Source organism: Notamacropus eugenii, chromosome 1 (genome assembly GCF_028372415.1).
Source record: "Notamacropus eugenii isolate mMacEug1 chromosome 1, mMacEug1.pri_v2, whole genome shotgun sequence".
Classification (NCBI taxonomy): domain Eukaryota; kingdom Metazoa; phylum Chordata; class Mammalia; order Diprotodontia; family Macropodidae; genus Notamacropus; species Notamacropus eugenii.
The window spans coordinates 53,749,537-53,774,034 of NC_092872.1; the positions used below are offsets into that span (position 1 = coordinate 53,749,537).

A 24,498-nucleotide genomic window follows, 5' to 3' on the forward strand; every position below is an offset into this window, starting at 1 on the left:
GCTCTACCCTACCCCCCTTTAACAACTATGAGGTTAGGTAATCAATTACACTGATGATACTGTATTAGTAATCAATGTGACAATGCCATCTTAATAGTCATGGTAGGGACACATATAAAATAAGATATTTTTTTGATGATGAATCAGATCGTATCTTTAAAGCATCTGAACTCAAAGAAGTTAAGGTAGATAAGTGAATGTCTCATCTGGCAACCTTCTCTTTGGTAAGTTTTTTCCTGCAGTTGCAAAATTATATAAAACCCCAATCTTCTAAGTTCCACGTCCCCTACATTTGAACAAGACATGATCAGAGACAGCAGCCCAGTAAAGAATAAATCTATTTGTAAGAAGGTTCTAGGAGAAGACAACTCATGCATTCTTGGCTGACAATAATCTCTCTGCTGATGTGACATGCTGAGCACAGAGTTCTCACATCCAGAATACCTGAAAACTCTATGCCTTCTGACTCTTTACCTTGTTCTTGTGGCCACTGATGAGGCGGATGTTGGTCCTCTCAGCCCAGTTGATATACCACAGTGTGCCTGCAGTTGTACCCACAATGCCCATATCCATGCTATCATCAAAGCTGGCACTGACCACAGCACCATCCAGAGTCATCTCCTGCTCCATAAAGACAGAGCTGGACCTGAGGAACAATAAGAATTCTGGAAATTTGAAATTAGCAAGCAAAAAAAGGGAACCGGGCAGATAATGGGAAGGATGGAAACAAGGGGTCCAAAGGGACTAAAGTATATTATAGTGGTTATGCGTAATACTGAGGTGTGATCAGTCTCACTCAAAAATTTTTAGGATGAAGCTCAAATTTCCAAGCCTAGCATTCAAGGGCCATGTCCCTCCCCACTTCTACACACCACCCTCCCACATTGTGGCTCCTACTTGATCTGACACTACTTCTCTGTTCTTATTCTATGCTTTGGCCAAACTAGACTAGTTATAGACTCTCTCCACATCCCCCCATTTGTGCCTTTGTCCTTGATCTCTTCTATGCCAAGAATGTCCTCCCCTCCTATCTGTCTATCAGTATACTAGTTCTCTCATTTGTCAGGGGCTGAACATACTACAGTGCCCAAAGGATGTTCAGCTGTGTAGAGAGAGATGCAGTTACTCAATACTTCAGACTTCATAGGCCTGTAGCTGTCAGTGTGTACCACCCAGGTGGCATTTGGTCACTTTTTAGGTTAAGAGGCTGACCTGGGAGTAGAAGTATTGTGGAGGGCATTTTGATACTAGGGAGCCTGAAAAGAGGAAGAGAATAGACAAGCATTTGGAGAGGTGGACAGGAGCACAGAGGTGGTCAAGGAAGCATGGAGAGAAGGAGAGACTGAAGAGTTGATTCAGTGACTAAAGGGCAGGGGCTCTTAACCTTTTTGGTGTCATGCACACTTTTGACAGTCTGGTGAAGCCTATGGACCCCTTTCAGAATCATGTGCACAAAAGAGAATACTGAGGATTTTAAAGAAACCAGTTATACTGAAATATAATTATAAAAATATTATTATGACAAATTCACAGTCCCTGGATTAGAAACCCCTGCTCCAGAGGGAGAGTGATTCCAGGGAGAGTTATAGTTAGGTGATGTGGGCCAGGACAAGTCACAGCCAGAAAGCCCTAGCTGTGCTCTAAGCTATATCTGGAGAGAGGTAATGTGCAGGTGGAAGGACAGGAGCTGGGCCTTTAACAGGTTGTGTCTCCCAGGGCTTGCCACACCAATGCAGCCTCAAAGTGTGATGAGGAGAAGCTGCAAAGTCTGCAGCCAGGAAGACCTGAGTTCAAATCTGACCTCCGATACCTCCTAGCTGTGTGACCCTGGGCAAATCTGTTTGCCTCAGTTTCCTCAACTGGAAAGTGTGAATAATAATAGCACTAACTCACAGGGTTGTCATAAGGATCAAATGGAAAACAATGTGTAAAGTGCTCAACACAGCACCTCGCACACAGTAAGGAGTTAGATAACTATTAGCCATCATTATTATTATCTCATGCAATATATCTTAATCATGGTCCTATAGATCTTCCTAGCTCTATTTTGGAAAGAGATTGCCCATGACAAGGGAGAGGTAGGGCATGGGGGTTCCTATAATAGTGGCAAGAGATTTTCAAAGGATCAGCTGAAAAACCGCCTCTCGTCCATGAAGCCTTCCCTGATAACCACCAGCTAGAAGCAATTTCTCCTCCGCTGATCTCTGAGCACTTTAGATTCATTCCTCTTATGAGCTTATGATAAGCTAATTTGGTTTACTTTTATCTGTCTGTGTATACAAGATCACTTCTACTGAAGTATAAACTTCTCTAGGGCAGGAACCAGGTTTTATTTTATTTAATTTATTTTTATATATTTTTTACTTTATTATTTTTAAATTTTTATTTATCATTATTATTTGTGTCTCCCAGCATCTAGCATAGCACATTAATGTGAATGAATGAATCATTCTTTTAATGTGGGCTTCCTATGGTAAAACAGGACTTGTTTTGAAATAAGCCAATTGTTGGAAGTACATCACAAAACATAAATGATCCAGAGAGTTAAGTCCCTAAACCAATCCAAAGGAATTCTATACTAAAGTATGGGATATCATGCAGATAAGAAGACTCCATCAGCCCCCTCAGCCAGCTAACCAGGCTTTAGTCATTGCCCTGAGGAATGTGCTCTGGGTCTGCTCTGGTTGCTGCCCCTTTCTGTACATGGATTTGTAGTATTTCTAGGAAGTGGAATTTGGAAAAACTGGTGTAAAGCAGTTGCCTTTCGAAATACAGCTGGAATCTAAAAGTGAGAGCATTACTCTAGGGAGTTCTAGGGAGAAGGATACCCTGACGACTCTTTTAATTCCCAGATCTATAGCCTATGTATACATAGGTTGTACCTAGTCTGCCTATAGAATGTAAATTCATACAGGCAAAGACAGTTTCATTCTTGTCTTTGTATCCTTAGCATAGTTCTTGGCACACAGTAGACACTAATAAAAGCCTGTATATTTATAGGTTATTCAAAAACTGGAAATCAAAAGGCTCAGCACTCCCCAAAGCACCATCATTTTCTTTAAATTCACAGTCCCCAGGCAAAAACAAGAAACAGTCCTAAACTCTTCATTGTTCCCTTTCCTACCCACCTGCCCCCAAAATGATGACTTTTTTTTAACCAGAATTCTATCACTACAGACAACAGACTGCCTGGTGCCCATTCCCAACCATATCTCTTTACCTGCCAGGTCCCTTTTGAGGGCTCAGATACAAAGGATCTAACCACTCAGCCAAAGGCAAAAGACAGTGGAGGATGAGAAGGGAGCTCAGCCCTGATCCCATGTCTGGGTATCTGAAGAAGGTGGATCTGTACTATACTACTGTGCTATTAAAAAAAAAAAGAGCTGCTATAAATATTTTTGTAAGCAGGACTTCTTTTCCTCTTCCTTTGCTCTCTTTGGGTACAGGCCTTTAGTCAAAGGCTGAGTCAAAGGGAATGCATTATTTACTGACTTTGGGGGCATGCTTCCACATTGCTTTTCAGACCTGCTGCACCAACTCACAGTTCCAAAAGTGCATTAGAGTTTTCCCAAAGCCACTCAAACAAATGTCATTTTCCTTTCTGTCATCTTTGCCAATTTAATAGGTGTGAAATGGAAAAAGAGTTGCTTTAATTTGAAGCATTTTTTCATTGATTCAAATTTATAAGATTAAAATTCCTCAAAAGATAAATAGTCAAAGGATATTTTTTTCAAAAAAAAAAATGAAAGCTATAAAATGAGGTAGCTCTGAGGCTGGCTCTACAAAGCTGGTTCTAAGAGTCAGAAAGAGAAGCAAAGAATCACTCAGAGAGGAGACATGATTTAATAGCCTTTCTCTATTAAAAAAGTACCACTAGATGAGAACTGACAGTACAGTGTTTGGATCAATCCTACATATCTAGGACAGCTGGACAACTGAGTCTCAAGCTCTAGAATTCTCAAACTGACTCCTCTCCTCAGGAAGAGGAAGCTGGTAATGGGTATCTAGCACTTAGATGTTCTTGGTACACAATGATTAGTAAATATTTATTGAATGAACGAATGATTATTCAGTGTGCAGGATACCTCTCTCACCTTGCCCCAGAACCTTTCATCCTCAGCTCCTGCACTGCTCCCACTGCCCACAGGCGGATCCGCTTCGTGTTGCTGCCGCTGACCAGCCGGTTTCCAGAACACAGAAGCACACCTAGGACACCAGGAAAAATGAATGTTTCCTCAACTTGGGTCTTGAACTGGCCAGAGAATCACAGGATATTATTGTTAAAAGGGATCTCAGGACATAGACAGGGAGAGTTGGGGAGGACGTTAGAATAAACAATCACTAATACAATGTTAGTGGAGCTATGAATTGGCACAACTATTTTGGAAAGCAATTTGGAATTATTCAAATAAACTGACTAAAACATCCACCTTTTGAGCCAAAGATTCCATTACTGAGCTTATACCCCAAGAAAGCCATCAATGAGAAAAGAAGTCCCCATGTACTCCAAAAGAATGAGAAACAAAGCAGATGCCCTTAAATGAACTGTGGTACATGAATATAGTGGAATATTACTGTGCTATAAGAAATGATGTGTGTGGTGAATACAAAGAAGCACAAAAGATCTACATAAACTGATGCAGAGTGAAGTCAACAGAGCCAAGAAAACAATGTAGACAGTAACTACAACAATGTAAATGGAAAGAAGAGCAGCACACCAAAACATCCAAAGTAACTGCAACAAAATTAAAGCTCAAATGGGACTTGAATGCACCTCCTCCTCATGGAGCTGGGAGGTCAGAGGCATCATACACTGCATATGTCTGGACTCTAAAAAAGCTATTTGTCATATGAGACGGCTCTCTGGGAATGGGAAGGGGAAGGCTTCTAGAGATAACTATGATGATGTAGGAAAGAGAAGGTATCAATAAAAACTTATTTTAAAAAAAGACAATATCTGAGGGTTTGCGCTGTGTTTTTCGTATTTTTCCCCACAACTTTTGGACTATTTTTCCTTTTGTCTTTGTAGCTGTAGGACTTAGCACAGTGCTTTGCATGTAATAGGTGATTAATAAATGCTTATTGAATTGAATTGAAGGTGAGGGCTAGAAGCGACCTTAGGAATGATTTTTGGTAACTTTCTGGGTTAGATAATAATTCAAAAACTCAAAGTCTCAAATAACCTCAGATAAGTCACAAATCTGGATCTCTTAGCTTATTCCCAGGCCATCACCACCGTGACTACCATCTCCCCTCAGACCATGATGGAGTCAGCCCAGGGCCCAGAACCCAAGAGCTTTGGGTACAGTCATGGCCTCCCAGCCCAATGGTCTCCCCTCAGCCATCATATTGCCAGGTAACCTCCATGGAGATGCAGCCTAGAAAGGACACCTGCATGGATGCAGTCATAGCTATTGAAGACTCAGAAATGTCACCAAAGTCCTTGGCACTGTTAAATGGCTCAGCTTTGGAAATAGGTGTGATTCTACCAGTAACACTAAAGAAGAGGCATCACCATATGCTTTACCATCATACCCTATGGGCCATGGAACCTTTCTGTTGTATTTGCAGCTGAAATCTTCCACAGATGTCATCTCTTCCATAAACTGGGAGGTCCTTGAGAAGCAGAGGGGCCATCTAACTTTTCTATTTGTATTCTCAAGGCTTAACAATAGCTCGTTCCACAGCCTACTTTGTCCAGTGCTTGCCACTTAATAAATGCTTCATTCATTCTTTCATTTACTCAGAAAAATCAGGTGGAAAATGAAATTAGGTCCACTAAATGTCAGTAAAAGTCCCAGAAGCGACTCAACAGAGGAGGGGCTTGTCTTGCCCCTTGTGGAATAACAAGATCTAAGCAGGTTTTGCATTGGTGTCTACTCACCAATCTCACCCTCATCAGCCTCCCAGGTCATAAAACAGCGGTTGGTGCCTATGTCCCAGACACAGATCTGTCCACTGTTGGTGCCACTGTAGACTAAGGGGTTGATGCTGTAGCAAACTGATGTCAGTTCTACTGGTCCTATTTCCGCAGGAACAGGAACTCTGTGGACCTGACCCAAAGATGAGAAACATCAACTGATGTTATGGATTGTGATGAGGTTTTATCGTGGGCATTTTATCAGAGAAAGTGAATGCTGGCATTCATGAAAAACCAGGAAAAAGCAGGGAAACAACCCTTCTTAAGCATCCTCAGAGGGCAGCCTCTGAATACCAGAGGGTGGCCCTGAGAGAGCACTCCCTGACCTGTCAGAAGAGAAGGGGGTAAGAGACTCTAAGATACCTGGAGGTTGATATCAGCTCCCCACCGCTTCATGAGCCAGAAGGTGATAGCTCCCTGGCCCACACAAGCAAGCTCATTAGCACTAAAAGGGTTAAATGCCACTTCATGAACTGGCTCCATGAATCGAGTAGAGGACATCAGTTCATAGGTGAAGGCATTCCAGAGGGCAATGGTTCGGTCGCTGTAATCCCCTAGAAGTCAGACATATATTAGAACTCCAAGTCCCCTGTGCATGAACTCTTTGAGGGCAGACAATGTTTTTTGGTTTGTCTTTGTAAACCTAGCACCTAACACAGTGACACACAGTCAGACTGCACATAATAAGCACTTAATGAGTGCTTGGATTGGATTGCTGGGTGATATCTACACTGTATGGCATCAGAAGAAGCCATAAACCATAGGGAGGAAACACTGCAGGTAAGGTCCCTATAAACAAATACAATTTTCTCAGCCCACCCCATACTCAAAAGACCATCAGGGAATGAAATAAATCTTTTTCTGTCATTTCTAGGGCCATAATTTCATACTATGGCCAAATATTAAAAGACAAGATTTTAACTCTGGTTTGAACTCTGGATATCACTGCTACTAACCCAGAGTGATGAAAAGTCGATCATTATGAGAATAGGCCATAGCTTGCACCTCGGTCTCATGATGAAATAGAACCTTGTGGCAAGTCCCCTCTGCTACGTCCCAGATGCGGATCTGACAACGAGAGCTCTTATCCCCCCAGCCTGAGGCAGAAGCAAGGACCTGGTAGACAAAAACCAAAAACACAACTCATTCTAGGAGCAATTCAATAGACCAACCTCTCCTGTATCTAGTAAGTAACAGACTTTGAAAGATATAGTTTCAGGCCACAAACACACATACCAGTTAGAATTCACACCGTTCTATACGTCCATGGGAAGTAATACAGGAAAAACAAAAAGGAATTTTAACCCACAGTTAATCTGTAAACAGATAATGGCACTAACTCCACTATTTCTACTAACAGGAAGACCTGGATAGTCCAAAAACACTATCTGCAAAAAGAAAACTGCTGCTAAGTGGTGAAATCCACTGATTTGAGATTTGGTTTTTCATCTTTTCTCTGGCAATTGCACCAATTAGGAACAAAATTAATGTGGGGGACAGGAAAGAAAAACAAAGGTCCTGGATAATAGCACTTACATAAATAAGAGAAGATATACAATGAAAAATGGAAAAGTATACAGTTTACTGACCTACTAATTAACCCTACTTCTAACTCTACCCCAACCAATTTCCCTAAAGTAGGGAGAGAAATGGGCTCCCTTATGAGAAACAGAAGTTGTAGGCATCTGAACCCTAAATCATAACTTCCTGCAGGTTTTGTTTGTGGAAACTGGGTCTCTCAAGTTGGGCAGGACACATAAACAATCTTTGCAAGGAGGGCATCAACACCTCAGTAATATTTATTAAGGTCTTAATATGTGCCAAGGACTGTGCTAAATGTTGGGGTGAATAAAAAGAATGAAACAATTCCTTCTGGAAATAAGTTTACATTTTAATGGAGACAGTAAGCACATGTAAAAATATATAAGATGAATAAATTCAAACATAAAAATACGTACGTGTGAATACACATACACACATAGCGGTATATAAGGGAGAACGCTGGGGGCTTCATGCAGTAGACGGTGTCTGAGCTGCTTCTCAAAGAACAAAAGGGACTCTATGGGACAGAGGTGAGAAAGGGAGGACGTTCCGGGAAGATGGGAGATGGAACGTTAGGAGTGAAGAACAGGAAGAAGGCCAGTTTGGCTGAGCTGAAGAGTACAAGGGGATCCCCAAAAGATGGAAAGACAGAGTGGGGCCAGGTTGTGTAGGATTCCAAAAGCTAAAAAGAGGAGCTGATATTTTATCCTGAAGACAATTAGAAGGGACTGGAGTTGGTTGATTAGGGAAGCGACATGGTCAGATCTGCACTTAAGGGAAATTATTTTGGCAGCAGTGTATAAAAGGAACTGAAGCAGGAGGAGACTTGAGGCAGGAAGATCGCTCAACTAAAGTGGCAGCTATGTGAGTGGAGAGAAGGGATTGAATGAGACAGACGCTGTCAGCTGATTTGATGGCTGAAAGGTGAAATGAAGAGGGGAAGAGTGAGGCATCCTGGATAATGGCAAATTTACAAACCTGACACACCAGAAGGATGGTGGTGCCTTTGACAGAAATAGGAAAGTTTAGAAGAGTAGAAGGTTTAGAAGGAAACATAATGAATTACTTTAGAAATACTGAATTTAAGATATCCAGTTTAAGGTGCTATAACAGGCAAAGAATGACCTGGGACTGAAGTTCAGGTGAGAGATAGGGGCTAAATATATAGAAATGGGAGTCATCAAAAATATAGGGACAATAACAGCATTTATGTAGCTCTTGAAGGTTTTCAAAGCACTTTACAAATATCTCATTCCATCCTCACAATTCTGGGAGGCAGGTGCTATTATTATCCCCATTTTATAGACAGGTTAAGTGACTTGCCTAGAGTCACATAACTTACTAAGTGTTTAAGGCTGTCTTTGAACTTAGATCTTCCTGACTCTAAGTCAAGGCCTCTATCAACCAAACTATGGATTATTTCACCTTTTTGTCTTTGCATCTCTAGTGCTTAGCATAATGCTTGGCATATAGCAGATGCTTAATAAATGTTTGTAGACAGAGTACTCATATCAAAACCGCAAATCTCATCCCACCCGAGATTTTAAAACCTTTGCATCCCTGGTGAACTTAATAAATGTCTAAGTGTTGAATTCATAAGCCTAACTTGTCCCTTGTCCCCATCTAATAATCTAAAAATGAATCAATCACTTTATAATTCACAAAACATACTTCTCACAATCATCCTGTGATGTGGGCAGTGAAAACAGTTATCCCTATTTTACAGATGAGGAAACTGAGGATCAGAGAGGTTAAATAACTTGCCCATAGTCATGTGGCTAGTAAATGAGAGGGCTGGGAACCAAAATCTTATGATTCTAAAGCCAGTGCTCTTTCCTATGACACAGTGACCCTCAAGTTAGATCTGGCCTCTTCTATCTGGTTAGCCATCATGCTTCCTCAGGAGAGAACTGGGCTACCAGTGCTGTCCTTCTTTCTGTTTGTAATTATTTCTAGACTTTCTGACAATAGAGAAGGAGCAGTCACATCATAAACCTTCTCCAGAGGCAGTATGGCAACTGGTATGTGAAGAATCTGGATTTAGATGGGAACAGGGGTCAAGCTTTCCCTCGGTAGTCATACTTGCTTCTAGTAAATAAAGAAAATTTTAGATAAGACTAAGTCTAGCATTGGCTTTGAGGAGTTCAGTTGAAGCTGTTTCATTAAAGACCATTTGCAGCTTCTCAGACATAGGTACCTGAGCATCGTGCCTGACAGCTAATGTTGAAATTTCCTCTGGGTGGCCCAGCCAGTGCTGCTGGGAGCCAGAGTGCAGATCTTCTACTACAATCACACATCCACAGGTATATGCGAAAAAGCCTGTATGGAGGGACAGAAATATGGGAAAACCATTACTAGTGAGCACAGTGACTAAGTTCAGAGGAAAGGGCTCCCTATTTACCTTGAATTTAATTTTAAAAGATTTCCTAAAGGTGCACAACAGTTCAGTCTTGTCAAATCCACAGTATTCCCCAGAAATTACAAAAGATCATCAAATAATAATACTTCTGACACTTATAATACTACTTACGATAATATTTGTAACACTTTAAAGTTTGTAAAGCTCTTTACCTATCTCATTTCAGCTTCACAACAGCAAGGTAAGGTTGATCCTATTACCCCAAACACAATTATCCTCATTTTGCAGATAAGGAAATTGCCAAGTTAATCGACTGGGCCATTGAGACTCAGCAAGTTCGTGTCTGAGGCAGGATTTGCATCCAGATCTCCAAGTGCAGCACTTTATTCATTACACCATCTTGCCTTTAACTGAGTCACTTCCTCAAAAATCTGGGGAACACCTTCCTAACAATGGCTAAAGGGAGAGTTCTTTACCAAATAAGGGATAGAGAAGATCACAAAAGATAACTAAAATAGATGATTTCAGTTACATTGAATTGAAAAACTTTTTCATGAACCAAATCAATGCAACTAAGAAAGCTGATGACTGTGAGAATATCTTTGCATCAAATATCTCTGACAAGCATCTGATACACAAGATATAAAGTAAACAAGACAAACATGAATAACCACTACCATTCTCCAGGGGTCGGTGGTCAAAAGATATAACAAACAATTCTCAGATAAAGAATTACAAATTATTAACAACCATATGAAAGACTGCTTCAAATCACCAATAAGAGAAATATAAATCCAAACAATTCTGAGGTTTAATTTCGTATCCAGAGAACTGGCAAAAATGGGAAAAGTCAACGTTGGAGGCCTTGCGGAGAAAGAACTACAGTTCCCTTAAGAGTGAACACCAGTACACTGTATAGCAGAGCTGTGAACTGGTTAATCTATTATACAAAGCAATTTGGAATTATGCTAACAATGTAACTAAAAGATACATACTCTTTGACCCAGAGATCCCTCTGTTAGGCATAAACCCTAATGAAGTCAAAGACAGAAAGGTCCCACGTACACTAAAATATTCATAGCAACACTTTTTGCAGTAATCAAGAAATAGAAACAAAATAGCTATCAACTGATTGGGGAACGGCTGAGTAAAACGAAATATGGGAGTGTAACAGAATACTGCTATGCCATAAGAAATGATGACTATGAGTAGAATTCAGAGACATATGCCAAGACTTCTATGAACTGATGAAGAGTAAACAGAAAAAATAACTGAAATCACATAAACGGAAAAAGCCCCAAACTCTGAAAATGAATGCTATATAATCCTAATGGCCCAGCCTAACCCCAGAGAATGAAAAGAAATGAATCTTCCTCCTTTTGGAGAGGTGGGGGGCCTATAGGCGTCGAACATCAAATATATATACTGTTGGAATATATGTTGATAATTTTGCTGGACTCCTTTCATTTTTCCTGTTTTTTATTCTTTGTTACACTTAGGAGGGGAGGAAGGAAGGATATATACAGAAATGAAGATGGTAGAAAAATGTATCAATATAACGTTTTTTAAATTCAGAATCCAGTGTATTGAACAGAAAACATCAGGGCCATGTAATCATGTTAGTTTCAAAAAACTTCAACATATTTAAGTCACAAAAATCCTGGGCAGTGATGATACTAGATTATACTGGGAAAGCTGCTTCCAGTGTGTTCACTCCTCAACAGGTACCAGTTAGTACTCCTTGGTCCTTTAGCACCAAACTGAATTCAGGAAAGAGTCCTAGATTAGACGTGTGATATCTTTCCCTTACTTCCAATTTGTTAACACCAGGTCCATTTTTTCCCCAGTGGTCCCTACCTGTATCTGGTCTCCAGACCATGTTTCCCCTTCCATTTCCATTATAGCCCACAACAGCTTTCAGCCTCAAACGCTCAGAGTTGTTTTTTGGGAAGGAAATTTTCTGAAAGAAAAGAAATGTCACATTTACAAGACATCATATATACAAGACCTACTGTATTTCAGGCAAATGCATGCATGTGTACATACACGTACCCCTCTTCCTTGTTAACATACACACACAAACTCATGCACCATCCAACAAATATGTATTAAGCTCCTGTTCTGTAGGCTTGGTGCAAAGATTAAACTAACATACAGTTCCTGCTCCCAACAAGTCTATGGTCTATAAGGGTGGGTAAGACAAGTACAGAGATCACAATTAGCACAAACTAGAAAAATGGCAAGTAAAAGATTAAAAGAGAGACAGAGATTGTATCTCTCTCTATGGGGAACAAGGAAAGACTTTAGAAAAGTGTCAGCAAAGTTAGTCCTTGTAAGAAAGGAAGTAATTTAAGAGAGGGTGGGAACCATGTCTTACATGTCTTTGTATATCCCTTTGTACCCAGCACAGTACATTTCATAACGTAAGCCTTTAATTTACATTTGCTAGATGGATAATAGAGTTAGGGTAGAGAAAAGTCTATTCCAGTTGTGGGATATGGTAAGTTAAAGGCTCTAGGCAAGAGAAGGCATGACAAGATCAAGAAACAATGAGTGGGCTTCCTCTTGGTAGAGACGGAAGGAACCCCTGGTGTGGAATCACTATCTGAACTGTCCAGCATGGCTGATGCACCTACAAGTTTGCTTAACTGTTTTTGTTCGTTACAAGGGAGGGGTCTGTTTGGGGTAAAGGAGGGGACTGCACATCAAGAAATAACTAAAATATAAAGGCATGTATAAAACTTTGTTTAAAGGCTAATAAACAATACGTAGTCCAGTTTGGCGACAGTTTGAAGTTTATGGAGGGGATTAACGTAAGATAAAGCTGGAGAAGTAAGTTAGAAATAGATGGTGAAAGGTCTAAGGTGACAGGCTAAGGAGCACAGACTTTACTCAATATAAGGGAAATCTTTGAAAGCTTCAGAACAAAGAGTAACACAACTAACCCTGATCAAGGGGAAAATTAAAGGTAATGGCTGGTTATGAAGACTGGACTGGAGGAGGGAAAGAACTAAAGACAGAACAGCAGCTAGGAACCCATGACAGCAGGCTGGAAAGAGGTGATAAATATGTGACCTAAAGGAGTGGTGGAAGTGGGAAGGAAGGGGAAGAATCAAGACATATTACAGAAGTAGAATTAAAAGGGCTTGGTGACAGAATGCATATGGGGGTGAGGGAAATGGAAACACAGCTGACCTCAATGTGAACACAAGGTAATATGGCTTTATAGGTCAGGAATCAGGAAATTCTGTTCAATTAATAACTTAGTGTGTGCCCCAGCAAATCATTTAACTCCTCCAGGCTTCTAACCCTTCTCATGAGACCACCCTCCCTGCCCCCAAGCTACCTTGGGAAGGGTAGATGCTTTGAATCGAGCAATAAAATGTTTGTAGGAATCAGGGCGAACATTGTTCTGGGGTTCTGCAATCCTGCCATTGCCAGTAACTGCAAAGGACAAACAGTAGATACAGGATCAAAGTCTGGCCGTTCCCTCTCAATCACCCTCCATCCCCCCAACCTTGAACTGGAAAGTCTCTTTTTTGCTCTTCCCTTAGAAAACCTGAGAGTTGGTAAAATCACCATCAGTGATACTGGAACGATCCACACCACAAGTATCAAACTCAAATAGAAACAGATCCCTTCAAACCATAGTCAATAGACTTAGAAAACTAAAAAATGTTATACAACTATGTTGTTGTATTTTTATTTTGTTAAACATTTTCCAAAGATATTTTAATCTGCTTCCATGGCACTTGGGAGTTTTGCAGGGAAAAGTCTGACACCTTAAACCTATATGGTGGTAATGTATACCAATGTGGCCAAAAGGAAAGCAAGAGAAGCAAAAAACTAGGATGATAATGGTAACTTACCATTCTATAGCATTTTTTTATTGATAAGGATTACTTCTCCCATTTTATAGGTAAGAAAACTGAGGTTCAGAGAGTCTGTACTTGCCTATAGTCATATAACTGCTACGCAACAGACCTCACACTTGAACACAGGTCTTCTAACTCCAAATCCATCAATCTTTCTACCACACCATGATGTGACCGATAATTCATATATTAATTAGATAACAAATCCCAGTTACTGCTAGCCACAACAGTGCTTTGGAGCCATTTCAACACTTCCCATAAAAGAGAAAAAGGGGAGAACAAAGGTCCCCTAAAGACTAGAAGAATGCTGAACTTACCTAAGTCTGAACACCACTGACCTAATTTGGTCTTCCCAGGGCCACTCGCATTGCCATCTGCTTTCTTCTTAACACTGACAGATGGGTCAGGGACTTTCTGAGTCATCCCCATGATATGGCTCTTTAAACAGGTTCCTTCATCATCAGACTCTGAAAAAATATCTGTAAAAGAAGAGGCCAGATAAATGTGAGCAGAGGCTTTTTATACACACAAACACAGACACACAGACATACACACACAGAGCTAACTATAGGAGAACCACGGATTGTCTAAGACAGGTAGAGAGCACCACCATATTCACCATAAAAATCTGAAAACAGATGGAAGTTGAAGGAGATACAATCAGATCATAATCTCATTTTAAACACACATGGATTTTTTGTTTTTGTTTCTGCTTTAAATATTTTCTGTAGCACTTGTCAGAGTCCTACGAACATAAGCACTCAGTTGCTTTTTTATATTTGGGGGGAAGGATGAGCAATGCAGCTCCCACTGGATGAATTCATCTTTAAGTGGAAACTATCAGCCTCCTCCTCCCTAGAAGACCACGACCATCTTCACCGTGATTCTTCCAAGGGGGCACAGAGCTGATATCCAGATGAGGTGGGGAGGCCAGACATGGCACAGGTATTGACTGACGAGGTACTCCATTTGTCCCAGAGGCTGCATCTCCAGTCCTCTCAGTATTTGGTCCTAGACACAGAAAGGGTCATAGGTCACTCCTCAGGGGATGTGAAAGGCACCAATAGTAAAACTTCCTCCACTCTCCCTGACACTATGTTCCCTCCCTAACAACTGTGAAAATGAACATTTCTTTTTAGAGTCTTTCTTGGAATGTTGACAAATATAGCTAAATCGAGAAAAAGCAAAGCTCGGCCTATTTAGTTCTATAGCCAAGGCTGGTTTGTAGCATATGAGCAGGCCCCCTCTTTATGTAGTCATCTCACTAAGACACAGAACAGTTACCAGCTCCAGAGGTTTGCCATTTTAGATTTATTTGTAAAGAACCAGCATCTAACAGGAGGATCGTATAAAGGCTAAAGAGTTAGCCTTGAAATCAGATGATCCTAATTTAGTCCTGCCCTTGATATGTACTGGCTAAGTGATGCTGGGCAAATCACTTAGCTCTGTGCCTCAGTTTCTCTGTTCATAAAATTAAGGGACAGGGAGCTGACAGTCTATAAGGCCCCCTAAATCTTTAATTCTATGATCTCTGGCCAAAGGGACAAATTCCATGGACTAATATTGATATTCCTCTCTTCTTTCAACAAGGTCTACGGAGAAGAAATCCACAATCCTTATTACTAGGTAAAGGGGAACAACTCACTGGTAGCAGGAGATGGAGAAGATTCTAAAGACCAGTGGACGCTGAAAAGGTAATCAAAGAAAAGATGTTATTACAAAATGATTCTACAATCAGAAAGGCAAGAAAGTAGAAATGAAAAAAAAGTTTTCCTCCATCAATAAGTCTCTGTAAAGAGCAGAGATATCTTACCTGCCTTTAGATGCCTTCTCAGGAGTAGCTAAGAAGTCCCAGATAAAGATGGCATCTCCAACGCTGATGATGTGCTGCTGGTCAGGAGTAAAAGCCACTCCTTGCACTGGCTCAGAATGACCAATAAATACCTGAGAGACAGAACACTGGCTACATACAGGCAAAAACTTCAGAGATGAAGAGGTCTAATCACTATAAATATTAGATTCTAGTCTCAATTTAGCCATGCTGTGACCCTGGGCAAATTATTTATCTTTCTGGGTTTCAAGTGTCCCATCTGTAAAAGAAAGAAAACCTCTTAACCTTCTTCTTCTCTATAGCTCATGGCAAGCAAAAAAAAATATTCTGGGCTCCTAGAAATGGCAACTGGTGGTGTTAGTACTTTGCCTGGACCAAGCCAAATTGATCAAATAACAACTGTCCCAATAAAAGTCTTCATAAAAACAACTGGAACTGGCAGGAGAATCACAACTAAGAGCGATATCACCTCTTTAATGCCCCTTTATTTACTTTTTATGTACTTTTCCCTTTATTACAATTCTCAGCTTGTCTGTTACACCCTCTGTTAAAATTTTTAAGATACATGGCACTTCAATCAAGTTCCTAGCCCCATACTGAGGAGGTGCAGGTAGGTTGACTCCTTGACAATTCTCTGATCCACATAAACAAGAACTTTTTTAAATGTGCTTAAGACAAAACCCCACAGTGAGTCCAATATGAAGGCTCTGCCTAACCCTCAGCTAGTCCAAACAACAAACTCACATACAAATAAGTTGAGTGGTCCAGGTGGGACTCACAGTCCTGGGATTTTAAAATATGAGACTGGAAAGTCTAGAGGTTGAAGAAAGAGGGGAGGCTTTAAGATCAAAACTGTTAAAATTCCTGTAATTTTTTACACATCATTGCCTCCTATCTGGGAGTGGCTCGGTGACAAAGGTGAGTACAACTGCTTTCTCTCATGCCCCTCACCTAGCATACCTGGAAGCTGGTATTGAATTTCATCTGAAAGTCCCACACTTTGATGGCCCGATCACCAGCTGTCAAGAGGAATTGGCCATCTTTACTCAGAGCCAATGCAGAACAGGCTACTTGGTGAACATTAGATAACTAGAATGAGAAAAATATTCAGAGAATAGAAGGGAAATAAAAAGGTTAAAGAAGATCATAAGGTCCCAGGTTTGAAGGGAAAAAAAATTTAAGCAATCAATATTAAGCACCTCCTAGGGGCAACACCAGCTCTGGAAGTCAGGAGGACCTGAGTTCAAATCCAGCCTCAAACACTTACTAGCTGTGTGACTCTGGGCAAGTCACGTAAACCCAACTGCCCCCCTCCCCAAAAAAGCACTTACTATGTGCTAGGCACTGTGCTAAAACAATCTTTGTCCTCAAGGTGCTCAAAATCTAGTGGGGAAGGGGGGAGACAACAAACAACTATACATAGGATAAATAAGAAATAATTAAGAGGGAAGACACAAGAATTAAGAGGGATTGGGGAAGGCTTCCTATAGAAGGTAGGGTTTTAGCTGAGACTTAAAGGAAGCCAGGGAGTACAGCAGGCAGAATTTATGAGGGAAGGGGGGGACACTATTATGGAAAAGCCAAGAGAACAAATTTCGGAGAGGACAGACTTGAGGCAGGCAGACCCACCATCAGGCTACTGCAATAATCCAGGCACAAGGTGATGAGGGCCTGCACCAGACTAGTGTCAGTGTCAAAGCAGAGAAGGGGGCTTCTTCCAGTGATGTGGCAAAGGTGAAATCTACAGGCCTGGGAAACAGACTGGGGTGGGGGAGTACAGGATGAGAGATGGTGAGGAATCCAGGACAACTCCTAGGTTGTGAGTCTAGGGGACTAGGAAGATTTTGTGACAGATTTTGAAAAGAGGAAAGGATTGAGGAAAAGACAATGAGTTGCTTTGGATATAATGAGTTTAAGATGTCTACTGAAATCTAGTTTGAGATGTCTGAAAGGCAGTTAGAGATATAAGACAAGACTAGCAAAGAGGTTGGAGCAGGACAGGTAAATCTGAGAGTCATCAGCACCAGAGATGGTAATTAAATCCATGGGAGCTGATGACATCATCTAGTGAAGTAATACAGAGGGAGAAGAGAAGAAAGTCCAGGTTTAGTTGTTCATTCATGTCTGACTCTTCACGATCCCTTAGACCATAGTACACTAAGACCTTCTAACCCCTCACTATCTCTCAAAGTCTGTCCAAATTCATGTTTGTTGTTTCCAAGACACTATCTATCCATTTTATCCTCTACCATCCCCTTTTTCTTTTGCCTTCGATCTTTCCCAACATCAGACTCTTTTCCAATGAGTCCCATCTTCTCAATATACAGTCAAAGTAGTCAAGCTTCAGCTTCAGTATTTGACCTTCCAGTGAATAGTTTGAATTAATTCCTTTAAATATTGAATGATAAGCTGTCCAAGAGACTCTTAAAACTCTTCTCCAGCACCACAATTTTAAAGTATTGATTCTGTGGTGCTCAGCTTTCCTTTTAGTCCAACTCTCACAACCATACATTGCTACTGGAGAAACCATAGCTTTGACTAGATGGACCTTTGTTGGCAAGGTGATGTTTCCACTTTTTAGTATGCTGTCCAGAAGGGGCCCAGGACTGAACCCATAATTAGACACCTATACTTAGAGAGTACGTTTTGAATGAGGATCCAGCAAAAGAGATGGAGAAGGAGGGATCAGACAGGGAGAAGAACTAGGAGAAAGTGTTGTCCCATAAATCTAGAGAGAAGAAAATATCAGAGAGCAATCAACAATGTCAAAGGCTGCAAAGAGGTCGAGGAGAATGAGGACTGAGAAAAGACCATTACATTTGGCAACTAAGAGATCATTAGTAACTTTGAAGAGCACAGTTTTGGTGAAATAATAAAGGGTTAAGAAGAGAAAGGGCAGGCACCTATTGTGGATGGGCTTTTCCAAGGAGTTTAGCCCCAAAGAAGAGAAGAAATAGAGGATGATAGTTAGCAGGGATGGAAGTAAGGGTTTTTTGAAGATAGGATAGATATAGAAGGTAGAGAATGAGCCAACAGACAGGGACAGAATGAAAATAATGATAGAGCAGGAATAACCGAGGGGCCAATCCATAGGAGGAAATGGAACAGAATGGAATTGCTGGTTAGCCTTGGTTAGGAGTAAGGCCACCTGATCATATGAGATAGGGGTGGAGGAAAATGTGGCAGAAGACACTAGAATGATATGAAATGAGGAAAAGGGAAGAAGAGGGAGCTCACAATAAACATCCTCAATTTCCTCTGTAAAAAAGATGGCAAGATTCTCTGCTGAGAGGATGGAGGAAGGGGGAGCCATGGAAAGTCTGAGGAAGGATAAGAAGGTTTGGAAGACCCCCTGTGGAGAGTGGGATAGCAAATGAATAAGGGAGTATAAAAGGATTGCCTGGCAGCAGTGAGGACCCAGTTGAGGCTGTGTAACAGAAATCTATAGTGCATCCAGTCAAAACAGATGCAGGATTCTCTCCATTTTCCTTCAGTAGCACGTATGGGCTCAAAGGCAGTGTATAATGGGAGTGATCCAAATCTGAGGTTTGGCAAGGTTAAATCAGCATAATTCAGGCCATCAAGAATAAGCTAGCGGTGATAGGTTCTGTTTTAATTATACTCTAGAGGGAATATGTAACAATATGGTGATTTAAATTCTCCTTATCCTTCCAATGAGAAATGGGATTTCCTTCCTATCCTAAAGCTAGTGTGTGGATTTGTTGCTGAGTCCTTGGCGGGTCATTTAACATACCTACTTAGAAAATAACCATGTCACTTTATTGAAGGATACGTGACACAGCAGAAAGAGCGCTAAACTAGAAGTCAGAAGATTTGGGTTCAAGTCATGTTTCATCAACTAATTTCACTTCATCAATCTGATTTCTTAATTTGTAAAATTAGAATAATAATAGCCCTTGAACTCCCTATTTCATGGCACTGTTGTGAAGCTGAAATGAGACAGATGTTCTGAAAACTACAAAATGCGAAATAAATAGGAGTATTTTTATGAGCTATAAAATTCTAAACTTTAAGTACGATAAGCATACCATCTTGTCTCACTCTAGATTGCTCTTGCCTCCAGGCTATTCATAGAACAAAGCACCTGAATACTAGAGAGCATAGAAAGCTCATAAAAGCCCTCAGGAAAAAGAGGATATTTTAGAAGTTCTGATGCTAATTAAGTGTTCTGAGGTTTATCCAATACCCTTATTTCTTAGGGTAAGTCAGTTCATAATTCACTGGGCTGCAAAGATCAAAATGATAGCCAATAAGAAGGAAGGATAAAGATGAGAAGGCAGTTATAACAGCTCTAACTCAACCTACTTAAACAAGCTGTTGACTCTGAAAAATGGGAAATAGAAACCTTTCTTAGAGAAGTTTAATCCGTGTCCAGCAAGCTGTCACAGTGATGCAGCAACAAAGACCTGGAGACCACATTAGTCAGACATCATTTGATCTCTTTACCAAGTGCAGATACAAAGGCAACAACAGCCTAGTACGTAAGTTCATATGCAGAACATTACAGACAAAGAAAAACGGTAGCGATGACAAATAAGAAAAGCAATAGAAGAGAAAATTATGAGGCTCAGCCAGCTAATCCCAAGAGCAATTCTAGATGAAACTGGAAAGACAACAAAATAGAGGCAAAATGAAATAAATCTGCCAACATTTCTATAACGTTCTCATCATTGATGCTTATAAGACCACTGTCTTCAGACTCTAACACATTAGTACTTGATAAGTGTCTGAGGCAACACAATTTTTAAAGCAGCAATAGACTGATTTTCAAGATCTCTGAGGGAAAGGAAGATTTTGTTTTTAAGGAGAAAAACACACAAGTAGAATCACCACCATAAAAGGTAATCGAGATGACATCAGCAAACGCAAAGCTACGTCCTTTCATCATCACTATAAAATCTTTATGGGAAGAGAAGGGTATCTAATGAGAAAGGATATCTAGGAAAAGGAAATAAGCAAGTTTTTATAAAGGCAGCCTTACTCTGAAGCAAAACCCTTGTCCTAGAACTGACTAAAAATTGAAAACTACAACTAAAATGTGCAGAGAATATATATTACTCTACTTTTTGTTAATGATCAAAATAGCATCTGACTCAGGAGGACAAAATAAAGCCTTAGAGATTTTTCTCTGACAAGATATGTACCACAAATATGTTAGGAACATACAAAATTCCAGATAACTCTGTTCAAAAACATTTGATTATCATATCAAGCAAGGAACCAAATAGGGAGACAAATGCTGGCTAAAGGTATTTGCCACCATAATGGTTAATCTCCTGCACAAAATACAAATGGAAGATATAGTGACTATATATGGTAAGGTTCTCTGTTTGTAGATAACTTTATGTGGATTGTCAGACCTCCCAAACTTCACAGCCTCTCTGAATGAGACCTATGACCACTTAGAAATTAGCCTGACGTACCACCCCAGTGAAACCAAGTGAATGAAGAACATCTAATTACTCAGAGGATGAGACAGAGATGGATGGATGGACTAGTTAGTTATTTCATCAGTACATACACCTTGAACAGGTACTACAAATGGACAATGAACTGGAGCCTGAAGTGAAAGAGAATAAGACTACATGAAGGAAGCTCGATGCTATTTTCAATTATCTCAAGCTGCTGATCTTCACACAAAAATCCATTTTTTAACGAGGCCATGGGTCTATGAGCTATGAAACACCATCATCATCTACAAAAAATCAAAATTTCAGATAACCTAAAGGGCGATGGAGAGAAGAATGGTGGGTTTGGGTGACAGTGGGTCACTAACAATGAGTTACCTGCAAGAAGTGATATGAGACATGTCAGATCTATACACAATCAAGAAAGGAGATGGGCCACTTTAGCTAGAGGAAGTACAGACAGACTGACTGGCACCCATTAAATGTTAAAATGCCTACAAGAAGGTTTCTAACATGTCAATCAAGTCATATTTTCGTAAATTATAGAAATAAATAGAAAAACATCATATGTAGAAGGACATAAGCAGAACTAGTAGAGCAATTCTCATGATAACCACAATAATGTAAAAGAAAACGCTGAAAGATTTCAGAACTCTGACAATGCAGTGACTGATCATGACTTCAAACACTACTGAAGTACGTGTGAAACTTCCTGACACACAGGTGGATACAAAGTGTAGGATGAAAGATACATTTTTCAGATACAGTCAATGCGTTATTTTGTTTTCCTTGACTATACTTGTGATAAGGAAAGGTTTCTATGAAGGGAAGGTCCCTGACACACTGTAGGGGAAAAAAGAGCACCAATAATTTTTTTTTTAAAGAAAGAAGAGGGAATACCCATACAGATGAGATTACACAGAGCATGTATCATTCATCGGTTCTAAAATGGCATTCAAGATGGCCTATCACTTCTTTAAAAAGAAAGGCAGATCTTTTTTCTCTTTCTTAAAAGGGAGGCTTATTTGGAAGGGTGGGTGGATGGAAGTTATATTCAGAAATGAATGCAATATAAAAACAAAAGACACTGATAAAATTATGATAAAACAAACAAAAAATAAAAGATAATTTTCTTCTTTTGGGAAACCTCTCTCCTACTAGGCATGCACAAATACACTAACAGTAACTAAGTTTTCAGAGTATTCTCTGGGATAAAGGAGAAACAAGGTAATTCTCACCTGTCGGGCCATGCAACCTGTTTTGACATCAAGTACCAGGACTTTGTTGGAAGAAGTAGATACTAGCAGATGCCCGCTAGACACAGGGGCAAAACAAATGTCCAATGCAGAGTCTAGGTTGGTGCTGTCCAAGTCCAGGATACTGATATCAATCCGAAGTAGCTTAGAAACAGAAAATGATACCACCAATTGTACAAAGTCGCATAAATAACAAGGTCCCAGAACTTCCCTATGTAATCAGGAAAGAAAAGGAATAAGTTTCCTTTCCTTTGGAAATCATCTTCCTCATTCAGATCAGGAAAAGGAGAGAAGCACTAGAGATACTTTATTTCCTTTGTAACCTACCACATGGGCATTCATAAAAGAAACACCAATAGGTAAAGTCACAGTCAACACTGCTTCTCACACACTTTCTACCTTTCACTGAGACTTTGGAAATAACTACCTAGAACTGGCACAAACAGCTCAAGAAGAGCAATAACAGGCATCCGAGTGTGAACCATTTACCATAAGGTTCAACTATTCCATCATTGTGCCGCAGAGGCAAGGGAAGCATGTACAGATTTCTCTCCCAGCTATGAGAAATTCTTCTCTTTATAATAACCCAAGAGCTTTTCACTCCCAGTTACCTCATCTAAGGAGGAAGCATCCATGATGGTCACTGTATATCTGGAGGGACCCACAAAGGCCAGGAGACTGCTATCCCCATTGACAACTAGGACATTGGTGCCCAACTCAGCATCTCGGCAGACCACATTACCTACCCATAAAACAAAAAGAGAGCTGAAAAGCAGTTGTGTGAGGGCATTTATGCCCAAGCACCTTACAGTTTGCCTTTTCTCCAGTTCTAAGACACCTAACCAAGAAGGACTAATTATCTACCTGGCCAATTACTTACCTTGCCAATAGCTTTTGCAAGATGAATCTTGGAGCTGCCCAGTTCTAATCCCTCCCCAGAAAGCCAAAAAGCCTTCCTTTTCCAAGGGAGTAGCCTTAGACAAGCGTACAAAAGGCAGTCAAACACAATGCCAATGACCTTTAATACTAAAAACCTAAATACCAGTAAATTCAGGTTTCAGCAGTTTTGGTTAGGGTGAGGAGATAAATTAAACTAGCGCCCAGAAGATAGGCTGCCTACAGATATTTGTTTTATTGGGGGTGAACAGAGAAGGTTGAACATAAAGGTGACAGACCTAGAAAAAAGTTTCACATAGGCACCAAAGATATGAAGTTAACTGGCCCTGGAAGGAAATCCTAGATCAGGGATGGGGAATCTATGGCCTTAAGGTCACATGTGGCCTTCTATGTTCTCAAGTGCAGCCCTTTGGGAATTTGTTTTGTGAAGTTTGGATTCAGTCAAAAGGCCACATCCAAGGACCTAGAAGGCCACATGTGACCTTGAAGCCACAAGTTCCCCACGCGTGTCCTACATCATCACAGATACAACTTTACAGAGGTAATAAGCTGGGCCACTGGGAAAAACTGAGCTTGGGAAGAAAGGAGTGAGGTAAATGGCAAGTCTTACTCAGCATTCTGAGGATGTTGTACTTTTGGGTAGAACAGTTATAGAGAGCCAAGGTCCCCTGGGAACAGGAACTGTACATGAAGTTGCCGTCTGGTGACACTGCTAAGCCTGTGATCGCTCCTCGATGCTGCCTACAGGGTATACAAAACAGTGTCCGTGACTTAGGCCACAGGAAATCCCGTGAGGCGCAGCAGCTAATCAAGATGGCGCTGACCTACTCATGTACTTCTATGTGCCAGGTGTCAGGAACCCTCACCAGGAGCCACGCTCAGCAACAGAGAGAAGCTTCAACTGTGCTTCCTGGTGGGATGCTGACAGAGAATGGGCTCTCAGTGGACTGCTGACCTGCCCTCAGAGCTGCTAACATGGGGGCCAGGGTCAGAGCTGGGAGAAGGGCAAGATGAAGCACTCCAAAGGAGGGTGATGACAGTCTAGGGATGCTTCCCTTGCAAGCAGAACAAGGGCTTCTAAGGAGATTTTACAGACACACATGCACGCACGCACGCACACACACATAATCTCCCTCTAAAGATAGGTAGGTAGATAGATCATAACTCATAGGAAAGGGAATTGGCGAGAAGGTGGGGTAAAATCCAGAAGAAGGCTTGGTTTCTCACCGCTAGAATTCTAATTGGGTTGTACTCTTATATAGCTCCAATACTTTCTACTAAAGGGACATCCTGATTTCTTTCTACCTCTCTAGGAGGAAGGAAGGGGATCTCAGCCCTGGCCAGATTCCACAGAAAAAGGCCCTGCATGCCTGATCTTAAGCTTCTCTA

General features: G+C 40.8%; 1 protein-coding gene across 3 annotated transcripts in view; it reads right to left on the reverse strand.

The window, feature by feature from the left end:
• The window catches only part of WDR90 (WD repeat domain 90), a 51,959-nt gene that overhangs the window by 13,892 nt on the left and 13,569 nt on the right, over positions 1-24,498 (reverse strand). For 2 of the 3 annotated variants that reach the window (XM_072601514.1, XM_072601532.1), the window contains 16 exons: positions 23,720-23,850; positions 22,824-22,954; positions 22,195-22,356; positions 16,488-16,616; positions 15,510-15,640; positions 15,342-15,382; positions 14,576-14,707; positions 14,014-14,175; positions 13,168-13,265; positions 11,679-11,781; positions 9,660-9,781; positions 6,877-7,036; positions 6,284-6,474; positions 5,885-6,053; positions 4,095-4,206; positions 475-646 (listed from right to left, as the gene is read on the reverse strand). In XM_072601514.1, the coding sequence (XP_072457615.1) occupies positions 475-646; positions 4,095-4,206; positions 5,885-6,053; positions 6,284-6,474; positions 6,877-7,036; positions 9,660-9,781; positions 11,679-11,781; positions 13,168-13,265; positions 14,014-14,175; positions 14,576-14,707; positions 15,342-15,382; positions 15,510-15,640; positions 16,488-16,616; positions 22,195-22,356; positions 22,824-22,954; positions 23,720-23,850 (2,146 nt within the window). The remainder of the gene's footprint in view (positions 1-474; positions 647-4,094; positions 4,207-5,884; positions 6,054-6,283; positions 6,475-6,876; positions 7,037-9,659; positions 9,782-11,678; positions 11,782-13,167; positions 13,266-14,013; positions 14,176-14,575; positions 14,708-15,341; positions 15,383-15,509; positions 15,641-16,487; positions 16,617-22,194; positions 22,357-22,823; positions 22,955-23,719; positions 23,851-24,498) is intronic. The other variant, XM_072601522.1, reaches the window with a different exon arrangement.